General features: G+C 40.1%; 1 protein-coding gene across 1 annotated transcript; it reads right to left on the bottom strand.

Annotated features, from left to right (window-relative positions):
• Positions 1–1,395: 1,395 nt before the first annotated feature.
• On the bottom strand, positions 1,396–20,964 carry ppl (periplakin). Its single transcript, XM_088612428.1, has 22 exons — positions 20,726–20,964; positions 14,175–14,274; positions 13,735–13,889; positions 13,474–13,594; positions 12,210–12,335; positions 11,914–11,955; positions 11,465–11,626; positions 10,937–11,044; positions 10,711–10,806; positions 9,934–10,056; positions 9,644–9,790; positions 8,724–8,875; positions 8,521–8,624; positions 7,994–8,151; positions 7,595–7,773; positions 7,358–7,496; positions 6,882–7,075; positions 6,483–6,633; positions 5,836–5,919; positions 5,524–5,640; positions 5,181–5,273; positions 1,396–4,837 (listed from the first exon to the last, which is right to left on the bottom strand). Exons 1-22 carry the CDS (start codon positions 20,773–20,775, stop codon positions 2,168–2,170), a joined length of 5,271 nt encoding a protein of 1,756 aa, XP_088468554.1. The 5' UTR covers positions 20,776–20,964; the 3' UTR covers positions 1,396–2,167.
• Between the last annotated feature and the right edge of the window lie 2,357 nt (positions 20,965–23,321).

A 23,321-nucleotide genomic window follows, 5' to 3' on the forward strand; every position in this document is an offset into this window, starting at 1 on the left:
GTTATTTTTGTAACTGGCATATTTCTGAATACAAAGTTTGTTTCAAGAGATTTATTCTAGTCTTTAAAATGGAGGCCCAACAGCATTTGTTTATTCCTCCTAGCCCTATTTAAGGTTTAAATCATCATTTATTCAATAGATGAAAATTGTACTGCAACACTGTATAATGAAGTGTTTATGCTGTTGTATAAGCTCAGGACTAATTGTTGACCATTTTGAGCCATTTATTTGAGATTTGTATATTCTGATGTGATGCGCTGTAGATTGTCAATGTAAAATAGCATTTAACTTTTAAAATGCTTCATTGTACCTGTAATGTTTGTTAAACCTGTATAAAGTGTTTCATGTTTTGTATTTCAGAAATGTATTTAATTGATAAGCTGCACGAACTGGACTTTAATAAAGTTTGTTTTTCAAAAGTCAGACTTTCCAAGATGTTGAATTGGCTTTCTTAGGCATTTATACTTCTGTGCAGGTGGAAGTAGCCTGTTTTTAATTTCTCTGCATGTATTTTATACTGGGCATCAAAACTAGCTTATGCATAAACAGCAACTGTAGAAAATAACGTAGAGATTTGAGGTATTGATTAGGGGCAGCACAGTGCAGTGTGCAGCACTGGGGCTCTCGGTTCAACTACAGAAATGGCGTGCTGTCTGCATGGAGTCTCCCTGTTCTCTTCATTTGCATGTCTCCTGTGCGTGCTCTGGTTTCCTCCCACAGTCCAAAGATGTACTGTGGGTCAATAGGCTCCAGGGCAAATTGGCCCTGGTGTGAATGTGCGTGAGTGTCCTCCGATGGGCTGGCGTCCCAAACGGGCTTTGTCCTGCCTTGCGCCCGGTGCTTGCTTGGAAAGGCTCCGACTTGGACGGCACACTGACATACGACTTTCTTGGTGTTTAAGGTCAGTTGATTGAATAATTGATTCAGGTATGTCTTTAGGAAGACCAAGTCCAACAAGAAGTTCTTCTCCAGGACCAGAAGTGGAGAAATGAGAATCGCTGCTCTGCAGGCTACAGCTATCTTGGTTGGTTGTTTTATATTTTGAATTTCCAGTACACATAGAGTAACAGCCTCTTGCGCTCACACTGGATAAAATAAACTCATTTTGTGAATTGTAGTGTATGTATATATGTATTTAACAGTGGACTTCATTACAAGTGTTATGATGAAATGGAAGTTTGTTACATGAAACCTCTTGAGATACCGGATTCAGCGGTCTAAATGCAAAAAATATTGACTGCTTATTGCAATTTCAAATCGTTAGAATGAAATTCCCTTTTCTTTTGAAACTTGAAAGTGGTATTTTGTAATTGGAGGAGGAGCTTGTCCAGAGAATCCAGGGAAATGTAAACCAGGACTCGGCAGAAGCCCAGTACAGTAAATGAAGAATGCAGGACTGTTTTATTACTGTTTATTTATGTTTGAACACAATTTAAACCCCCCTTCAACACACACATGCTATTAAGAGTATTAATAAAGGTACATTATATAAGCATCAGTGTAATGTTGCATTAACAGCAATGCATGCATAAATATTTTTCTTTATTACCCAAAGTAACCCAAAGTACTTGCAGCGTGTTAACCAGAACCCCAGCTTTACAATGTATGAAAGAAAGTTCCAAAAACTTGGCAAATAAAACCCACTTGAGTGTTTTTTTTTAAATAGCTTTTTATGTATCACAGAGCTCAGTGCTTTCGATACCTTTCAAAAAATGTAAAGGAAAACAGTTACATTTCATTCTGTGATTCTGCTGCTATTGTGATTTTGTTTGCTTTTAAATCTTTTAAAACACTTTTTGTAAATGCACCATAAAAGTCTGATTTCATTAAATATTCGAGTATATGAGACCATATCACACTTATTAATCAAAATACATGATACAGGTAGAACACAGGTGTATTTTGTTGTCATTTTGCAGTGCTTTAACGAGATTAAAACCATTTGTTTTTCCATGTCAGAACGATATAAAAACCTTTCATGATGCCACAGCCTGTTTGAACACATTATTCGGTGTGGTAATGTCTTCTTTACATGAGTTTGGTTTACATCTTCTCTATTATTAGAAGACGTTGTTAGGATTTTGTTTTTAGGTGAAGACGAAAGATCACTGGAGGTTAAATAATATTTGGTAAATCGTCCAACAAGTCCAAACAGAATGTAAACAAATTACTTGCTTCTGCCAGACACCATGATCCCGAACTCTTGAATACTTATTTCCTTGTTATGGTACTGCTGCAGCTGGCGATTTGTAATGAGGCCATTCCTTAACGCGTCATCGATGGAGAATTTCATTCCCGATTTTCTGTCATGGAGAACCGACGACTCTCCTTTTGGGCCTTTGAGAGAGATCTCCTCCCAGTCACACTCCTGGCTCTGAAGGTTGACGAACATTTTCCAGTCGATGAGACCCATTTTGTAGGCCTCTTCTGGTCTCATCTCTTTGCCCGTGTCTGGGTCAATGACTACAATAGAACGCCGAAGATGACTCTCCCTTTGCTCTTTTTTGATTCTCATCGTAGACAAATTCTTTTGCAGTTTTTCTATCTCCTGATCTTTTTGATTGGTGATGCTCTTCAGCTCGGAAAGTTCTTTCTGCAGGGAAGCCAGTCTCAGTTCAAGATTCCTGCCATTGTCCGATGGAGAGGACTCTGTGATGTGTTTCGTTTCTTTGACGGTGATTTCAATTTCTGCCTGCAGCTTCCTAATTTCGTTTTGCAGTCGCTGATTCTCCTGCTGCAAGTTGCTGTTTTCATCTCTTATGTAGTCAAGCTCTTTGGATGACTTTGTGTTGGAGAATTCCATTTCAGATAACCTGGAGTTGAGGTTACTAAGCTCCTGTTCCAGCTCCCGGCGGCGCTGTGACTCCTCCTCCAAGGTTTTCTTGAGCCTCTCGATCTCAAATTGTGTTTCGGGATCCTTCTCAACCTGCACCTTTTCAGAGTGCACCACTTTCTCCCGCACTTCTGTTCTCTCCAGGGTTTGCTGCTGTTGTACCAAGACGTTGAACTCCTTTTCGAGCAGAACTCGCTTGTGCCTTTCCTCCTCCACTTGCAGTTTGAGAAGAGAATACTCCTTTTCTTGCTGGGGATCCTGTTGAAGAACTACCTTTTGCTTCACCGTGACCTTTTCCCTGGTTTCTTTGTCCCTCATTTCCAGTTCGCTGAGGCGGAGTCTGAGTCTCTGGATTTCCAGCTCGGCGTCCCGCCGGGCTCTGCGCTCCCGGTCAAGCTCTTCCAGCTGAAGCTCCAGATCCGCTTTCTGGCACTGAAGCTTGTACAGCTCGTCTCTCAGGGCCTCCTTCTGCTTTTGCTCACTGCTGATATTCCTGGAAAATGTCTCGCACTCAGATGTAAGATGCCGGTCTTCCTCCATTTTCACTACCTCTTGCTGCACCACCTTCTCCCTCACTTGAGAAAGGTCAATCTTCCTCAACCGGATCTTTTCTTCATTGGCAGCCTTTTCTCTCTCCAGGTCCATACGCTTCTTTTGTTCATCGGCAAGTTTTCTCCTAAGGGCTTCCGTCTCCTCTTTGGTTTTGGGATCTTCGCGGTACTGAAGAACCTCATTGAAAACCTCTTTTATCTGCACCTGGGGCTTAGTATCCTTCCACCTCTGGATTTCCTCCTTCAGCTGCTGAATTTCCACTTTGGACTTTTCATTTTGGTGGGTTTTGTCAACAATTTCATTCCTCAGTTTTTCTAGCTCCCTCTCAGTGTCTGGATCCATCTTGTACTTGATGACTTCTTTGATGATTTCCTTGTATTCGACCTGCGGGCCTCTGTTCCTGAGCATTTGCAGTTCATCCTGGAGAGCTTTCAGCTGTTGCTCCGCATCTCTGTATCTCCTCTGGTGTTCAACCAGTTCAAGGCGAAGGTTAGACACTTCATTCTCAGCCTTTGGATCGGGTCTCACAATCTCTCGCATTTTTTCCTGAATGATAACTTTTGATTTGTCTTCCTCAAGACTGGCGATCTTCCTCAGGAGATCTGCTTGCTCCCTTTGAGAAGACCTGTTTTTGGCTTTCTCGTCTTCATATTGACGCCGGAGGTTTTCCACCTCTCTTTCAAAAGCAATGTCTTTTTCTACCTTCAGAACTTCTTTGATCGAGATCTTTTCCTCAGCCATGGCCTTCTCTTTCTCCAGTTTCTTGAGTTTAGCCTGCAGAAATTGAAGCTCATCTTCAAGCTGCTTTCTTGAATCTATTTCTTTTTGTTTACTTTCTAGTAATATCCTGTACTCACTCTCAAGCTGGGGGTCATTCTGAATTTTAATTACTTCCTCTTCTGTAATTTTCTCTTGCTCTTTGGACTTCTCCTCGGTCAGAAAGACGAATTGTTTCCGCAGCTGTGTGATTTCGGTCTCCTTGATTGTCTTCTGTCTTCGGAGTTCTTCTAGCTCTTCCTTCAGTTTTCTCACCTCCTCTTCTTGGTCTCTGTCCTTTTCGATGCGGAGAACCTCCTTCACCATGTACTGCTGTGCACCTTCGCGCTTCTCTGTTTCGAACCCGCGCAGCTTGATACGGAGTAGCTCCAGTTCAGTCTCCAGGACCTGGCTGATTCTCTGTTCCTCCGAGAGTTTTTGTTGCACTTTGTGGAGCTCCTCGTCCAGCTGTGGATCGGGAACTTTCTTGATCAGCTCCTTCTTTACAATTGTGTCTTGTGGTTTTTGGGCCTCCAGCACATAAATATCACTCTGGATGGATTGGATCTCTTTTTCCAGCTGTTCTCTCCTCTGAATCTCGTCCTCAAGCTGTTTCTTTATCCTCCAAGGTTCCTCTCCAGATACCGCTGATTTCTGAGACTGGACATGCTGCTGCAGGACAGGAACCTCTGGTTGCTAGAACAAAGTTTCATGTGAGTTTATTTTTTTTGGTAGAACATCGACCAAATGTTGTCTATCTTTACCGTTTCAAAGTTTGCAGGCTACAATCTAGTATATCACTATACACAAACATGAATAATCTGACCACTAATTTATGAAACTATAATTTATACCCTTCATGCTATTTGAAATGTATACAATTCCTTTTATCATCTTTGTACCCTCTGTATTGGAAAAAAATCTCTTCCGTCAAGAAAATGAATAAGAAAAACTAAGGCATGTTTACATTATATACTGTTTCAAACTGTAGATAAGCCTTCTTAATCAGTTTGCGACGGCCTGCTGCTTTTTCATTTACCTGATTCAGAAGACTTTGGGCATACTCCAGATTTTGCAGTCTTTGCTTGTTCACAGCACTGACTTCAGTGAATTTACTTTCCATGGCAGATTCCTGTAGAAACAAAAATCTTAATTTTCCATGGCAGGACAGTCTTGTTTTAACTGCACTTAAATAATTGTAACAGTAATTTGCATTTAAAAGCCCCACTCAAAATCATGCACACAGCTCATTACATTTGACACTATAAAAAAACAAAAAAATCCATTTAATGAAATTTTCATTGAAATATATACATGTATTTTCTAAAAACTGATCTATTTGTCTTTTATTGCTCATCCTCTATTGAGAAAAGTCTTATCACCTCATTTTTTACTTTAAGGGCTGGGGACTCAAGCCTTGTTCGTTTGTAAGCCTGCGGGACGAGGCCATCTTCAAGGTCAAGAATAGACTTAAATTTCTCAGCTTCAGTTTCATAGTCCTGCAAATGAAGAAGATAAAAACAGGGCATTGAAATAATCATCTAGAACACTTTCTTAACACCCATTCATTATCATTATACATTTAATAAATAGCATACATTTGGAAAATAGTATGTAAACAGGGACACAGCTGCTGACTGCTTAATTGTGCAAGATCCTCCTTTGGTGATGATACTATTAAACACATATCTCACCTTAACAGCTTGTTGATACTGTTGAGCATTTTTGGACATGTTGTTCAGTTCTGACTCCTTTCTTGCAATTTCAGAAAGTAGATTCTGGAAAACAAAAAAAACTATATTTTAGTACTGTCTGGAATTCAACATATACCCACACAAGACTTAGAACCACATTTTTCCATTTGCAAATGTAATTAGGTTGAAAATATAAATCTGATGTATGGTACAGAAAATAAATGGCCAACCATTTGGGGGCTGACTGGGGAAGAGAGCCCTGGACTTTACTCTATTGCATGATTCTCTATCAAGCTATTGATACACTATCTAGTCACCTACAATCATCATATTAGTAAGTTTCAAAAGGTTACCAGCTGCCTTATCCAGTACAGGGCAGTGGGGGACTACCCCAGCCAGTAAGAGGCACAAGGCAGGATACACTCTGGATGTACAGCCAGTCCAGACACACTCACACAAGGCCCAGGTTTTCCAGTAGCCACTTAGCCTACCAGTATGTCTCTGGACTTCAGGAGGAAACCCACACCAAAAAAGGGGAACACACAGACTCCACATAGACAGCACCCCTGAACTATTACTACAGGGTGGTATGAAACATAAAACAGTTATTCAATAGTCAAATTCCTTATTAAATCCTAGATACTTACCCTTTGGTTCTTCAGTTTAGCGTCAATTTGTCTAATGTCATCATGTTCCCTGGGTTCATAGTTTGGTACCCTGGCCAGCCAGCTGTTGAGGCTTTCGTAATCAGTCCGATAGCTGTTGTATGATGCCTTGGCTTTTTGTAGATTCTGTGACCTATAAAAGAAGCCGGTGGATAAGAATGTTACCATGAGAATAAGAATAACATAAAATCCAAACCAAAAAATAAACATAAAAATTAAATACGTGCATTGGTTCACTATACTGTAGTCCTGTGCGTAATCCGATTCTTTTTGATGTAAAAATGATATGGAAAGTATGCTGTGTAAATGAAATTTCAATCTGAAACGCAATCAATCTCGTTTCACGCTGAGGAAGCCCATGGATGAAGAGGAGAGCCGTACCTGGTGTCGATTTGCCTGTTAAGGTTGTCGTAGCGCTTGCTGAGCTTGCGGACCTCGGACTCCTGTCGCTCGATGTCGGGGCAGTGCTCCTGCAGCTTGTTGGACAAGTTCTCACAGCTGCTCTTGGCAGCTTTCAGATTCACCTCTGCTTCGGTAATCGCAGATCTCTTCGATCTCAGCTCAGAGGACATCACCTTCGAACAGGAAACCCACGTCAGCAAAGTAATGTGTGCAGCAGACTATTTATTATTTTCTTATTCAAATATTTATTTATTATTATTATTTTAGACATTACACATGACACAAATATAAATAGCACCATTAATACTTCCTTTAAACACAACACAAACGATAACTAAAAACCACGTTTCATGCAACAAATTTCAACGCATGAGGGGATCCCATGGTGAGGGTGGTTCTGGGTCCACCGTACATAAACATGCCTCTCATTGCATGGATAATAAAACATAACTTACAGCCAAGTCTTGTTGACTTCTTTCAAGGGAGCTCAAGTCTGGGGGAGCAACGTCCTCTCTGGCCAGTTTATTCTCATAGGTGGACAGCAAACTCTTCCCATTCTGAAGAGAATTCTCGAGCCGGTTTGAGTTTTGAAGTCTACAAAACACAGAATGTAATTTATTTGATTCACTTTCTTTCACTGGATGAGCCATGATGACTTTGCTAAACGTTGAAACAGAAAAGCGGCGACGTACTTGTCCTCCGCACACTTGAGCAGAAGGCTGACTTTATCGTATTTGTTGTTGGCCTCGTCCATCTTGCCGTACAGCTGTGAGGTGCTGGCACACTTCGGTTTGGAGGCAAGGAATTTCTCTGCTTCTAGTACCTTCGAGGACTTCTCCGGCTCAATACGTTGAACAGCGACTCCTATGTCCTACAAAAAAAGAAATCAGCACTCGGTTAGATGGAGCATTCACAGCTGACTATTGTGAAGTTTACAATAACATCATTAGTTTTAATCTCAGCGTAATAGCGTACTTCCATATGCACATCTTTGAAAATGTTGATATGAGAGTACTGAATCCTTTCTGGTAAATGTGAAACTGAGTGTCACCAGGAATCCCAGCAGTTCGATATTCTGCTTTCTAACCTACCTTCAGGCCTTGCTGCCGTTCTGCACTGTCCTGAACAGGGCGGTTCTGCTCCAGGGGCGGACGGAGACGAGAGTAGACACTCTTCTCCTGCTTGTCAAGGTCACTGATCACTTTGTCCAACCCGGCCATTAGCTGGCGGCACTGCTGCTCCTGCTTGTCTGGAATTCAGGGCATATTGGGGCAGAGGGTTAGAACAAGTAGGGTACCTCTTCATGCTGCACGCGGGCGACTGCACAGACACTACGTTGTTTCTGAGAATGCTGTCATCCTGGGAGATGTCATAGGAGTGGGATACATAAAGATGTGTACCGAGGACAGTTCAGGGAGGAACACAAGTAACAATTCAGTCATCTTATCAAATCCAGAAAAACAACTAGTGGAGAAATGCCTACAACAAAAAACATCCTACGCTAAAATTTCAAGAAGAGATGTACAAGTGTGTTATGTCACAAAAGAAACGTAAGACAAGGCAGACAGATGTATTAAGAGTATCACTATTAGCACAGAATTGTACTGTATATACATACCACTTGCACCCACGTTTTCCTTCTTGAGCTCCTCGAAGCGTTTCATAAGTATACCTTTGCTGCTGGAAACCTTTTGCTTGAGGGCTTTTTGCTGGTTAGCGAGGCTAAACACAAAAAGAGGTGCCAATCAGTTTTCAAGACATTTTCAGTTTTTCAGACTATCTTTTGCCCATTTTCAGGTCGGTTCGTGGTAAGATTCTTACTTTTCAGCAATTCCAGTGGCCTCAGGGTCAGTAGGGGGAATCATGAAGCACACAGCAGGGGCAGTTATTTTGTGCCCAGTGGAGTCTTTGACCTCCCATTGGGTCCCACTGTTCTTCAGGAGGGTGTATTTCTCCCCACGGGTGATCTGTCCCTGTTGCAGAAGAAATATGAAAACTTCGTGTATCTTAAAAATTGAACAAAGGGACGAAAAACATGAAATGCATATGAGGTGAACCCATGTTTGTCAACGCCCCACACTCTCCCTCGTAAACGCCATTACATTCCCAAACCCACTGTTTCACAGTCTCATTCCTAATTGAGCCTGTCACATTCCCACATGCACCAGATTCCACAGATTCTCACTCCTGGACCAATTATCCAACCACATCCCTTTCCCTGCAGTATTAAAAGCTCCCTCACACACCAACCCAGGCTCACTATTGAGAAGTCTCCTGTAGTATTCTCTTGTGTGTGTTTCAACCCTTTTGACTGATCTCCTGGGTCCTAATCTTTGCTCCTGCCTTTTTGGTCATGCTCTTTGAATGTTGTTTTTTTGGATTGTCTTTCTCGGATTTCCCTGGTTACCGGACTCATTGCTTCTCCAATCGACCAAGCCCCTGGATTATGTGTTTGGGGTTGTCCCTGTGCTACTCCACATTCCGCAGGATTCGCGGCTACGCATAAGGATCCTCCCCTTCTACCCATCGGTTCCCTGACAATGTTGTGCCTGAAGGTATAATTTATATTTATTTATATTTATTTAAATCACCCAAATGTTGAATTACATTGGCAGTAAAAACAAAGTGTACACTGGCAAGCTCCTGAAAATTCCTTCATGTTCTGAAAGACGAAATCAAAAATAAAGCCAATGATGGAAAGTCAATGTAGAGAGAAACAGGCGGTATCCAGAGGTTGTTACCTCGTTGAGCTCGTACTCGCAGAGGGCTTCCACAGGGAGGGCTTTGGCTGGAGTCTCTCTGCGGTATTTCAGGGGAAGCACCTGCTGGCTGCGCTTCTGCAGGGCTCTCACCTTCTCATCGAAACGATCCAGTGCCTTCAGCTGGTCCTGCCGGGGCCAAAGGCAGCAATTATCCAGCACGCTCAACGCCGGCTCGCAGGTCAAAACTTCCTGTTCACTATTCTGAGAGACTCGGAGCAGCAGCAGCAATTTCTTTATTTTGGCTTGACGCTTAAAAAATGTTCACTTACATCGAGATCACAAATCAGGGCCTCGGTCTGGTACACATCTTTAAACTCGGGGCTGTATTTTTGGTTCAGTTCAGTGTCTAGTCTCTTCATCAAGTCCTGGGTGTCTCTCGCCTCTTTATGATACTGAGAAGAGAAACAATGCCGCCATCTGAATACAGTGTGTCAGGTCTCCTTCCAAACCTTTAACTGTATTTAGAAAGCAAAAGCATGTCTTCAGAACAAATCCAGGATGATAGCAAAGCTTTTTCATTGCAGTTCTTGATTGTCTGAAAGTAGTGGTAAAAGTTCTAAGGTGCACATCTAAAAAGAGAAAGTATAGGGACAAAAACTCCTAATTAACATCTAAAGTGAGAGAACAGATAAATGCACATGAGGAAGTGTGAAAATGAAATTATGGCTGTTGAAATTGTGTGCAATGAATTTTAATACACAGCATTTTGAACTTGGCTAACCACCCATATTTATTGTGAACCTGGGGTGTGAGGTTTATTCTCCTTTGGGCAAAATGCACATGACAAGACTTGTTGAAATTACAATTGTCAGCTTCTCTTCAAGTGTGCTGCAGGAAGAAAACCTGAATTAAGAAGCCATTTGAAAGAGTTCAGGCTGTGAAAATGCACAGGTCTGTTACTGTGTTTTGAATTTAACACACAATTTCCATATTTTAGAGCTGAAAGTCAGACATTCCGTTCTATGAATTGAAATACAGCAGGTTCACATTAAAAAAGGGTGATAATAACACATTTTTATAGCCAGAACAGTTTCATAATCACTCACTTTGTGATACTCTTCCATGTGTTTGAGATGGTTTTCCTCACAGATAAGCAAGTTGAGGTACTCCTTCCAGTCTGCATGCACTGCTTCCATGTGTGCCTGAAAGGTGGGAATGCAGTCAGTACCACATGGGACTGATAGTGGAGTCTACCCAGAGACCCCTGTCACACAGAATCCTATTCAAAGGCTTCGTTCAGCTTGCCGTGGCTATGCAGTAAGTGTAATTCACCTCTATTGCATTACTTCCGGGATGACCCGAAGCCAAAAGTTTTTCACCATCTTCATGCAGCGTGGCAACAGTGGCCTCTTTGGCCTCCAGACTTTTGCTGATAAAGTTCTATAAGAAAAAAAATGTAGGTGAACATTAAATACACATTTTCGAGTTCATCTTGATTGATCATAATGTTCTCGTCACTGTGTGCGTGCGTCGCTTTTGGCGACCATCGACGGCCCCAGTTGGCAAATACGCGTGAGAAAGCAAAGACGGAAAAGTGAAATTGCGGCTGTGCCCCGATTTTTATATCGGGTAGTGGGAGGATGCATCTCCAGCTCGGCAGAAAGTCGCCCTTCAGTGGCACTGAAAGCCAAACCACATGTACAGAACCTTAACAGCACACTACAGCCGGTCGCCGAGAGCTTTGAAGGCCATAACTTCCAAGATATAGAACACTAAAGTGATGCAATCGTTTTGTTTGAATGAAAGGGATCAGTATTTTCAAAGGCAGAGCAGGTATGTCAGAAATGCCTCGTCTCTTGCCTCGTATTGTTTCTGCCGGGAGGGGTAATCCAGGTTGGCCTCGCTCCAGTCGTAGTTGAGGCGCTCCTCCGCCTGCTGGTCCATCCAGTACAGCTCGTTGGTGCAGCGCTGCATGTAATCCCTCAGGGTGTGCAGGTCCCGCTGGCGCTCCGCAGACGCACTCTGGGCACAGACGCGACAAAGAGTTGTTCTCCTCTCCTACGGCTTTCGGTGTAGGAGAGCAGTTGCTGGTCTCCTGCTTGTCTAAGGAGCTGTGTGAGTTTGTATCAATTTGTAAACGTTTTGCATGAGCATAGTTTTTCACCCACAAATTCCAATTGGTCGTATTTTTCGTCTCAACTTTCCTGATCTGTCTCACCTAGAGGATGGATATAGGTTACACACAACCCAGTTTGAGCTGTATTACATTAAAACAGTGTGGAGGTCCTTCCAAGACACGCATTACTTACCAGGAGTTTGTTGTATTTCACCTGAAGGCTGCTGACGTACGTCTGCAACAAACATGAGAATATAAAGAGAACATTACCATCATGAAAAATGTGTATGCTGTTACAAACCACAATTCCAGTTATTTACTCTAGCAGTGTATGTGATAATGTTTATATGCTTGTTAAGCAACATTAAAGTCCTTAAACAAATTAAACTTTAGACAGGCATCTTATATTCTTCCTATGGTTAAATAGGACAGGCATTTTTATTCCAGTACTGTAGTGTGTGCTTTGGCCAAGAGAAGGCTTGTGCTCACCTTGTCTTCATTGTCAGTTATATGAGGGCCTATGGCCTCGATTTCACTGTGGAAAATGTTGTGTTCTTCCACTTGATTGTCAACCGTGGGCAGGTCATTGCCAAAGCTCTTGCTGTTGAGACTTGCCTAAGAAAATAAAACGCAGAGAAATGATTTAAACACTAGCTTTAAATGTTTGAATTTTCATGCTTACACATTCAACTGCTCTGTATTCTCAAACGATCATGCCAATAGATGTATCACTGAGGAGAATCTATAATCTGTTAAGCTTATGACTTATCAAAGACCATTTTCTTCAAAAAGAATCATTTTACTAAATGACAACTGCAATAATTGTTTGCATCTATACAGGGCTTTTATTTGCTTAATAGATGCATTCATCCAGAGCAACTAAGTATACTGAGCCCCAGAAGCTAATCACATGTAATGACGACAAATTACAATAAAGGTTTCCGGAAAACACTGGGATAAGCTAGCAGGTGCCCTGGGATTGTAGTTTAAAACCCGTGCCGAAGGTATACTCATTGCGTTAATGTGTTAGCCTTGGGGCTGCTCACAGGTCCTCTGTGGAAGGCCCAGGCAGGCTGTTTCACGCGTCTGTGATGTGTGCTTTGTACCAGGAGCCATTCGTGGTCTTCTCCGTGTAAAGAGGTGAAGCCCTGTCACTGACTGGGCTCTAATATTTTGCACCCTATCAAGCTAGAAATGTCAGATTCGGCAGCCCTGATGGTGAACGACAGAGCACAGACTCGAGACCCCAGCGTACCACTGGCACAGCGGTGTGGCTGTCTTTGTACACGAAGCTTGGGCCCTTTCTGAGTCATGATTTATCGACCCCATGAGGCTCGACATTCAGCTGGTTAAATTATCTCGCCACCGGCGCCATTCGGCTCTTTCATTAAAGGTGAGTTAGTGCACAGGGAAGAGTCAAGTCAATCCAGGTATTAAAGAGCAATTCAACATAATGCCAAAAACATTTAGTCAAGATCCATAATCTGTACAATTTATTTTTATAACAGAAATGCACAGAGAGGTAAGCTTATTTTGATGTTCAGTCTAAATGAAGATTGTTGAAACATCACAGATGGTTGACAAATTGTTCCTTTGAACGTTGGTTTTTAAGAGCTAAACATTCTGGAACACAGGGATGACAAAATAAGGTTTGGTTAAAATAATCAAATTTAGCTTTGATCTTGAATAAACAATGTGGTTGAGGTTCAAATTTCTGATCGTTAGAAGGTAAGAAGGCAGAAGTCCCTCCTACCTGCTTCTCTTCGATCATGTTTCCCCAGTCCATGTTCGGCAGGCTTTCGGGCCGTTTCAGGCTGTAAATCCGGTTGTGGTCGAAGCGCAGTTTTCTCACTCTTTCTCTGAGCTGCTTGATGCTGAAATAAAGCAGAAGCTACTAGATGAAAACCTAGGACTTCTTACAGCCACACTTGAACTAGAATCATAAAAAAATTAACATTTTAAAAACCAGAATGTTGTTTTCATTTTAGGGCAACAATCGGGAAAGCGTACTCACTCTTGCTCGATCATTTCGGCCTGTGGATGTTTGAGACGAACAGCGCTTACAGAGTCCTGGTCAAGGCTGTCGAGCAGCTCCAGCGAATTGAGGATCTTCTTGTTGGTGTCATCTTGGTACAGAGGGGGCTTTCCTTCATTAATTTTACTTACATCCTGCACATGAGGCCAATTTCAAAGATTAGTTACGTGCATTCTTACTGATTATGAAAGAAGCCCTAGATAAATGTTAATCTTGATACTGTATATACAGTGCATGCATACTATAGCCTGTATATGTAAAAGCACCCATACTGCCTCATTGAGCATTGAAGAACTTTGATATAATATGTAAAGTATAGTTTATAATATTACACCCCTTAATATGTTGTCATTATAAATAGTTCCTCTTATAAGCCTCTGATAGTTTCAGCAGTAATTGACATAAAATACTGTACATACTTTCATCAGATTTTGCTCCGTATCAATGATGTTTCTCTCCACCTTGTCAGCATTTTTCTGTAGCTTCTCAATCAGTGCTGTCAGCTCCGTGTTTTGTACTCTGTTTACAAAAAAATATTAAACCACGTTTCAGTGATGATTCAATGTTCAGTATAATGTCTTTACTAACAGGAACAAAGCAGGTCTGTAAGGTATAATCCCCGTCTTACACAACCAGCAACAGAGCGCCTTTGGAAATACATCAAACACAAGTATTTTCAAAACACCAGAACGTGAACAAGCCTGGAGTGGTGACTCATTGGTTCAGACACAAAAATATCAGCTCCTACTTGAGAGGGAAGATGGTCATGTGCGCTAAGCATGCAGCTTGCAGTTGGTAATCTGAATTGACAGTCCGAAAAATATTTATAGGTATTTAGAAAAACATAAGGGATATTTATTAATGATAGTTATTGTTTTCACCCATTTTCACGAAAGAAGGTTTTGTTTTGTGGAGTAAACAAGTGCCTTTTTACTTTTGCAATAAAGTGAAAAATAAGTGGCCAGAGAACAGAAAGGGGATTGTGCAGCAGGTGCTGCTCATTTTAAAAACACAGGATTGACAGACTACCAGCAAAGCTAAAAAAATCAAAAACCATCCGTCATCCACCGGTACACAGCTTCTCTACCTGAAATATATCTGATCAGTGTGTGCCTGTCTGGAGAAAAGCCAATCATCTGCATATTTCTGTAACTCAGTCAGACCACTTTTCCATATATTTCAGGTAACAGTCTGCATTGTAAAAATGCCTTCAGTGAATTTTATTCTTATTATAAATTAGTATACTTACATTTTTAGCTGTACACAACACACAAAAACTCACATATCAATGAGTGCAGTTTCAATGGTTCTATTACAAATATTAACTCTTCACATAGACTCTGTTTGCTCTGAGTATTTTGAATCATAAGTACACATTACATGAATGAGCCCACAATTGCATTTACGTTCTAAAGTTTACACTGCACAAAATATACATTTCTTTCAAATAATGTATATAAAGTGTATATTTGTAAAAACTGCAGTGTAAGGATGCAAGGATTAAATGTGTGCTTAAAGCATGATACTGTGAAACAGGTGTCTATGAATCATGTAACTCGTACTGTATATCCGTTGATTTTTGCAGAGGTCACTTTTACTGTTTTTGAATTGCACACAAGACTCGGCATGAGCTGAAAGACAGAACCCTTTGTTTAGGATGACTCATTAGTTTGACTTCTAATTGCTTTCATTTCATGTGATGTGACCCACACTATAATTTCTTAAAATGTTAATTACTGCAGACCTGCTTTCACTATATTATGGTAGATGAATCACGAGATGTTTAGCAGTGCAAAATACAATAAATAAATTAAACATAATGAATAGAAAAAAAATACAGGATGCATTCCTTTAAAAAAACAGCCACACATCAGTGATTTCTCAGGTAAAATGTTTAAGAAAAGTAAAGTTTTATTTTTACTGCCTTACCGAAAATACCAGAAACCTAAAACTCATACAAAGGCATTGGTCTTTGTTTCACTATTGTTTTAATATGTATTCATATAGAATAAATATTCCTCCTCACTGAAACATTCACACATTTCATGTAGCACATGAATATACAAAGATACTGCTGTGAAGGGTTTGCTTCGGATCAAATGGGTCCTGAGGGGCTGGTGCAACAGCTTTTAACTCGGGAAAGCTGTTTTTTTTTCAAGGGGGGTGACTTCTATGATTTAATTAGAGGGTGTGTTTCTGAACATGAACTGGTTTATCTGGTTTCAGTTACCTTTCCTCATTTTTTTTCAATTGTTACTTGCAGAATAAAGCTGGTGTTTCTTTAAGAGGCATTTTCAATAAGCTGGTCTTAAATAAACTGTTTCTTTCAAGCAAAGGCAGGATGAAATCCTGGTACATATTAACTACAAGCAGCCAAACTTGGTACAAACTGAAAAGGTATGTAGGTATGTGGACTGGCCAAAATGCTCTCATTGTAATCTTAGTAGAGCAACACTCAGACAAGAGACAACACTACAAATTACAAAGTAAAAAAATCAAATTTCAGCATAACATTGCTAAAGTTGATATGTGAAATTGATACACACTAAATCTGAACTGAACTAAGTAAATATGTCAACACCACCTACAGTACTAAATTATTCCCAGACCTGAAAATAAAAAAATGCTGTTCTTTCAGTTAGCATATAGCTAAATTAAGTACCTCACACAAACTCTCCTCCTTTTCCTAAAATCTCATCTTTATAATAGAAAATGATAATTTAACTTTGCAATAAAAAATTCAAGTTACATGATCACTTTGCTGCTCATGTGTACTGGTGCAAATTCCAAGGGTTTGTTTCTGGCAAACAAGGAACACCCACTATTATGCAAAACTGGCATTCCAAGAGTTGTGAAGTAGCATTTTTAAACATTAAAATATTCTTACATATTAAATCTTACATATTTTTCAAAACTTGTTAGTCACATGGAATTTATATGATTAAAATTGACATTCATTCCTAAATAACAATAAATCTAAACTAGTATATCTCTGATGCTCAGCTGGAAATCTTATGCAACAATGAAAAGAATTATAGTTGTGGCTTGTTTTAATAATACTGTGGTAGATGCTATTTTTTAAAGTTTTTAATAAGTTCCAGACCTTACAGAGCTTTTTTAGTTTTCTCCACTGTTTATTTCAATTTTCTTTTACATTCCTTCATGGTATCATTGCTTTGTTTCATTTTTATCGGTTTTAATTTTATGGAAACAAGGTTTATTCATCTGGGCAGTTGAAAGCTATTGTACAGCACCTCAGAATACAGATTTTACTGAGGTTAGACTTTTTATGTTATTATTCAATATTTACAAGAAGAAGTTTTAATTCCTAAGATGCAGAGAGTGACCATGCTTTAGGGAACCACAATTTCAGAGGAGACTTCTCGGTGGAATTAAGATTTCATTCTGCATTGTATTCTGCTTGGTAATGTACAGTGTATCATACTGTGACTTTCAAGAGCTTCATGACATTTAGTCTGGTCTACATTCAGTCTAATCATGAAAGAAACAAGAAGAACAAGAAAAAACAGAACTGAGGTCTTATATGTGCTCTTTTAACTTTTATATGCACTGTGACAGAAGAATGCAAAAAATGCCTCTGTCTGTCACCAGGCAACAAGTCAGTCAAACACCCTACAAGCTTCAATGGGAAATGCATTTGCAAAATTCCACATGTGGAGACTCCACTCCAGCTCCGAGGTGTCCCTCATTCAAGCAGCACTTAAAAGAACAGACTCAGAGCAGCAAAAGTCACCATAGCCTACAGTAGATCTGCATGAAAGCAAAGAGAGAAAGAGAAACCAGCTCTGCTGCAGGAACACTGGAGCCATGGGAAGGAGAGCCGATGCAAATAGACTTCATAACCCTAAGCCACACAAGTCCTCTGCCACTGCTTACTGAGCAAGTCACTACGTGAAGTCTCCAGTTGGAAGTGAAACCTTCCCCTGAACTTCAAAATGCACTTTCCATCCTGATGTTGAGGTTTGCCTAGGAGGCTCTGAGGGCGCATCAGGACAACTCTCCTGGGACCCCAGCCCAACTCCTTTTCTGGTGAGAGATGTACAAGAAGTCTGCTACAGCCGTGATCCTGCCATTCTTTCCCAAAAGAAGGCCTGCGCGTATCCCAGCAGGAGAGGGAATATCAGAAGGATAGGGCTCCATCCTGTGAGCTGAAAAGTGAGTGGAACCATAAAAATAAAACTGTTCGTACATTCCTGGAGCACCTAGTACATGACCTCAACAAATGTATTCTCTTCCTTGAAGGGCACCTCCCTGCTGACAACTGCTCTCCTGAGACCAATGAAGAGACAGAGCAGTATTAGGGGCTGGGGAGTTCATTTAACTCTGAGGAAGGACTTTGAGAATGGCCCTTAGGCTTTTCTCTCAAAGGAAAGAGACAACCCTCGTATGGCGCTACTGTTGCAACAACCCAACTCTCTTCACAAACCAGCGTCTGCCTGGACTTTTTTCTCAACTGTTATTTAGTCCTAACTGCTGGCCTCTACTCCTCCAAGAAGGTATTCTGTTCCTTCAGGTGTCTCCAGCCAAAGCCCAGCTCCTTCAGGGAGCTACTTTTACTCAATGCTCAAACCCTTGTTGATTCAGGGAGTGAATAACCCCCGTCATCAGCTTTACTGTCAAACCAGACCAAACCAACCTGCATTCGGAAAGCTAGGACAGGCGACAAGTGGCAACAGAGGTGTAACAGATCATCCATTTGTCTCTTCTTCCACCCCCCTCTGCACTCACCCAGGAATCCAAAACTCAGGTGAAAGACCAACCTCTTCGGTCCCCTGGTCACCCAGCAAGGGTTTCAAGTCTGCACAGATTCTCAGTAGGATTCAGTCAGGCCTTTGACTTACTCAAGGACATTCTGAAGCCAGTTCAGTCAAGCTCTGCCAGCATTATTGCACACAGAGGTCACTCAAGTAATTGGGTGTCCAGTTAATTTAGTTAAATTAATTTAGGTTGCACACACTAAAGGGTCTGAATACATGCACAGTCATGACTTTTCCATTTTTCTTTTTTTGCATTGAATGTGTGGCATAGATTGTGTACATAACATATATTAATTGATGCTTTGAAAGCTGAAGTTGTGAGACTTAAGTAACAAAATGTGAAAACTATGACTGAGTCAGAATACTTTTTTAAGGCACTGGAAATGGGCACTTTTTCAATAGGGTACCACATAAAGGAATTGCCATGAACATGTCACTGAGCAGATTTATGCTCAGCAGATTTTATTTAGTAGGTATAATCTGTGGAGACCCAAGTCAAAAGCAGTTTTTATCTTGACATTTAACTAATGGCAACTGGGTGAGTGCTGCAAATCCTGAATTACAGACCCGCCCCAGTCAGTAAATGGAATAGTTTAGACACGCATGTATGTTAACGGAGACTGGGAATTCTATTTTTCAGCTAATGTAACACAGAAAATAGTTTTTTTCATAAAAACCTTACTTGGAAGCACTGCACCAATACAAAGAAAGAACTACACTTAAAAACAAATTTCATATTTCAGCAAAAACAACTGCAGTGGAAGATAATTGGTAGTTGGATATATTTTTCACAATTATCTACATTCAACCACACATACATGAAAACATAAATACAGGTACAATAAATACAATCATCAGGGTGGAGCACATTCACATTGTTAAAATTCCACGAAATGTTCCACATAGTCTGATCTCTACAGAGCTATAAATACCAAACTTAGCAATTATATGATAGTGAATGTAAACTAATCAGATGAAACAGCCATTATACAGTAATCTCGATCTTTATAGTGATGCAACATGATTATACAAGTACTGTATGCGTACAGTAGGTAAATGACACTGTGTTCTTGAATCAAAGGTGTGTTCTGAATCTCTTTGCAAACTCTTACAAATAGTTGACATTTACACACTGTTTTAGCAACGTCTCTAGAAATTGATTAGAAAGTGACCAGTTACTTTTTTTTTCAAACTTGGCCTGTTTTTAGTATTCGTTGTGTTTAATGATAATTAAAAGGTCTTCAGTAAAAGGCAAAACTAAACACTGGGCCACCAGACCTGGAAGGTGTGTTTTTACACTATTCAAATAAAGGGTGAGGTTTCCCCTGATCTGGAAAGAGGTGGATAAAAGCTGTTGAAGAACGGTGGCCATCAATCTATACCCGAGACACTATAGATCATGTTTACTGTATATAAATCATGTTTATTATGATTTGCATTCCAAAATAAAAACAGAACAAAAAATGTTATTAAATAATTTAGAAAAAGAAATAGATACTGGTCTGCTTTCCCTCATGCTGGCTTTCCCCATATTCTGTAGTATTTAAATTAATATATTTCTAAAATTATTCTTTCAACAGGTGGTCTGGTATTTCTTTTTCTTTTTTTGCTACTGCAACTGTTACATGAACAGTTGCTTTAGCAGTGATGATAAAAACAGTAGTAGAAGTAATGTTAGTAATTATTTCAAGCCCGCAGAAGGGGCAGGCTTTTCTCCGGCTTTTTAAATACACGCAATAAAAGTTTTATATCTACTTCAGTTCCATCCTGGAACTCAAATACCAAGCTGCCAAGTATATATATATAAAGGGGCTGGGGGTTGTTGCTTTAATCAACGTAAAAGCAGTGCAATAACCTGTTATAGCATGTTACCTGCTCTGCCACACCCTTCTCCACACTGAGCAGAGCACCTGTGGTGTCAAGATCTTTCCTATTCAAAGATACGTAAACAGCTCAAAATGTATTTAATTTCCTCCTGTCGTTACTGCTTTCTGTCGAGACAGACAAGTGCACAGAATCGATTGGAGAGTGAGCACTTCACATTACAGAACATTAGCTATGTTTGTTCTTCTCAAACAGAGGAATACTGTATATATTAATACTGTATATAAATCTTATTTTTTGCCTACAATTAACGTGGAAGCGCTTTCCTACAGCAAGAAGGCATAAAATTGCATAGTATTGATACTCACTTTTTTTGCGTAATCGTAACGCTGTTCTTCGAGGACTTTTTCTTGAACATCTCGCTGGATCCACTGCTTTCCCAGTTTAAAACTCAGAAATAAGATCAACCCAATCCAGTCGCGGGGAACCCGGTCTTGGCCGTTCAGCGAGGTATTGCGCTCTGTCCCAAGCAGTCAGCTCAACAGACGCTCGGAAAACAGTGTCAAACCCTTTTAAGCTTCACCCTGCTCCTCCTAATGCAACTCATTCAGCAGTTGTCACACAAGTCAGAATACAATACTGTACTTCATACCCCGGATCCTGCTAAAACCCGGACTGGATCCGTCTCCCAGGAATGTCGTGCGTACCTGCAGCCTTGGAGCACGGAGAGTCCTTGAAATATGAGTTTTATTCATTTGTTAGCTGCCTAAAAAAAGCAGTTTAGTGCAAATTTCATTTCCACGTATTAATATGTTAATAACAATAACACATAAAACTTTGCAAACAAACACAGAAGTTTTGTCCATGAAACAGAAGTCCATTTAGTTGTACTCTTGGACTGTATAAATGCCCCAGGAGATTGCAATAAGCTCAGACTGAAGGGGATTTTTTTACATATTTTACAGTGACATGTTTGGAACAATTTTACAGTGCTTATCACTTGCACGGGCTCAAACCACCCCCCAGCAGTCACACACTCTTAAAGACCTGCTGGGTAAAATGTATCATAAGTCATTCATTTGAACTCTCCCACCCTGTCTCTCTCTAAAGCCTCTAAATGCTCCAAAAGAACAATTATGCCCCACTCTGCACATTTGTGCTCTTCTGTAGTTTCAAAATGCCTTGCACTGTTCTTTACTGCAGCAGACCATGGGGATGCCATGTCATACCATGGTAAATGTTTCAATGTGGGTTTAGTGCATCTCAGACCCCTCTAATCCCGACAATTTTCCACAAGTACTGTTTATTCAAACTGCAGTAAACATGTTCCCATAATGAAGCCAATGTTCCCAGTTTTTTTCATTTGATGTTTTCTGTATGAGTCACAAAACAAGTGAACAGAAAACATCTGAATCCATTCACATAGGCCCCCACACATATGGAGTTCATTTCAATCAAAATCAAATGAGTGATTCATGCTGCTTATTTACTTGCGCATCATGTGTATGAGTGCCTGTATTCTTTTCATTTCACATGCACGTATGCAAAGTGCTAGACGCTATCCCACTTGGATATTGACAGCCATGGTATTGTTTATAAAACCTCACATGTGCACACACCTACTTTTAAACAAAGAGCTTGGCTTTAAAGTGGTAGGAGTGGTTAAACAGCATTCCTTTTGGAAGAGTCAAAATGCTGACCACGCCTCTAGCAGAGGAAACTTTACCTGGTCTGTTCCTGGTACCTTTCCCAAAACAGTGCAGAATTATCACAGCAGTAATGGGCAGACGTACGTAATGTGAATCCTATGACATGGATTGTAAAGATACAGAAATTCTTTCCTTTTTTTTTCCCCATTAAATGTCTGTTTCAATTGGTTGTTGGTCTAAACTCTAGTATTGTCTGGTATTGTCATTAGGAAGTTGAAAACGTGATAAATCTTGTCTTTTTACTAGAAAAGTAAGTTGACTTACTAAGTCAACACTGCTAGTAGATCCCAAGTTTTGCATTGAAAGGTGCTTTGTAAGGTGTTTATTCTGAATAGACCACATGTTCAAGTACAAAGGACTTAATTCATTATAGTTTTGAATTAAATGTTTAATGAGCTGGTGTTGTTTTACACTTTATGTTGTATTATATGACTACTGTTATTAATACAAATAACAAGCATGTGTGAAAGGTCACTGTGATTATATTTTATCAGGACTGTAGAATGCTTTTTAATGAGGAAAATGTCAAAATGAATGGATAACTTTGCATATATTCAGGAGCAGGAATATTTATTATCAGAAAGATTTAAATACAGTATTAACCTGATAATTCTGTTTGTTATTAGGAATTACATGTTTTATTTATGTCACTACTAATGGCTTTTACTTTACTCATAATAAGAGTACTTCACTGGCTCAATAACGTTCCTTTTGACTTATTGCATTGTGTAACCCTCTAAATACAGACCATGAAAGTAACTGTAAAAACATGCACAGGGATAACTTGTTGTGAAGGGTGCTCTACAAAACAAATGTAATTAAATAATCAAAATCACTCTGTAGGCCCTTAATGTGAAAACCGAAACAAAGCATGTCTCTAATTCTTTGGCGTGAAGCTTGATCTTTCCTCAGGAAACAAGGTCAGGTTTGCATAGTGCTCAATTTATGTAAACTCCAGGGAGGACAGATGTGAAATAATTCATCTACCAAGAACTTTTACTTTAAAAACAGCGGGGATTAATTATTAGCAAAGGTGTTTTGTGTGCCTGATAAATGTACAATTAACTTCTGTAAGTCTCTGGCTGTTAAGAGATAAATCAAACACAAGACTTCTTTAAAGTAATAAAAGGAATTGTAACATAAGTTTGAATAGAAATTCAGAAGGAAGGACAGATCCTAATCTCTCACACGTCTCCTCGCCTACGTACAGTATATAAGTCTCACACATGGGCCTTCCCAAACTGTATCTCTCTCA

The sequence above is a fragment of the Lepisosteus platostomus genome, chromosome 19 (assembly GCF_059453375.1).
Source record: "Lepisosteus platostomus isolate fLepPlt1 chromosome 19, fLepPlt1.hap1, whole genome shotgun sequence".
Lineage (NCBI taxonomy): Eukaryota > Metazoa > Chordata > Actinopteri > Semionotiformes > Lepisosteidae > Lepisosteus > Lepisosteus platostomus.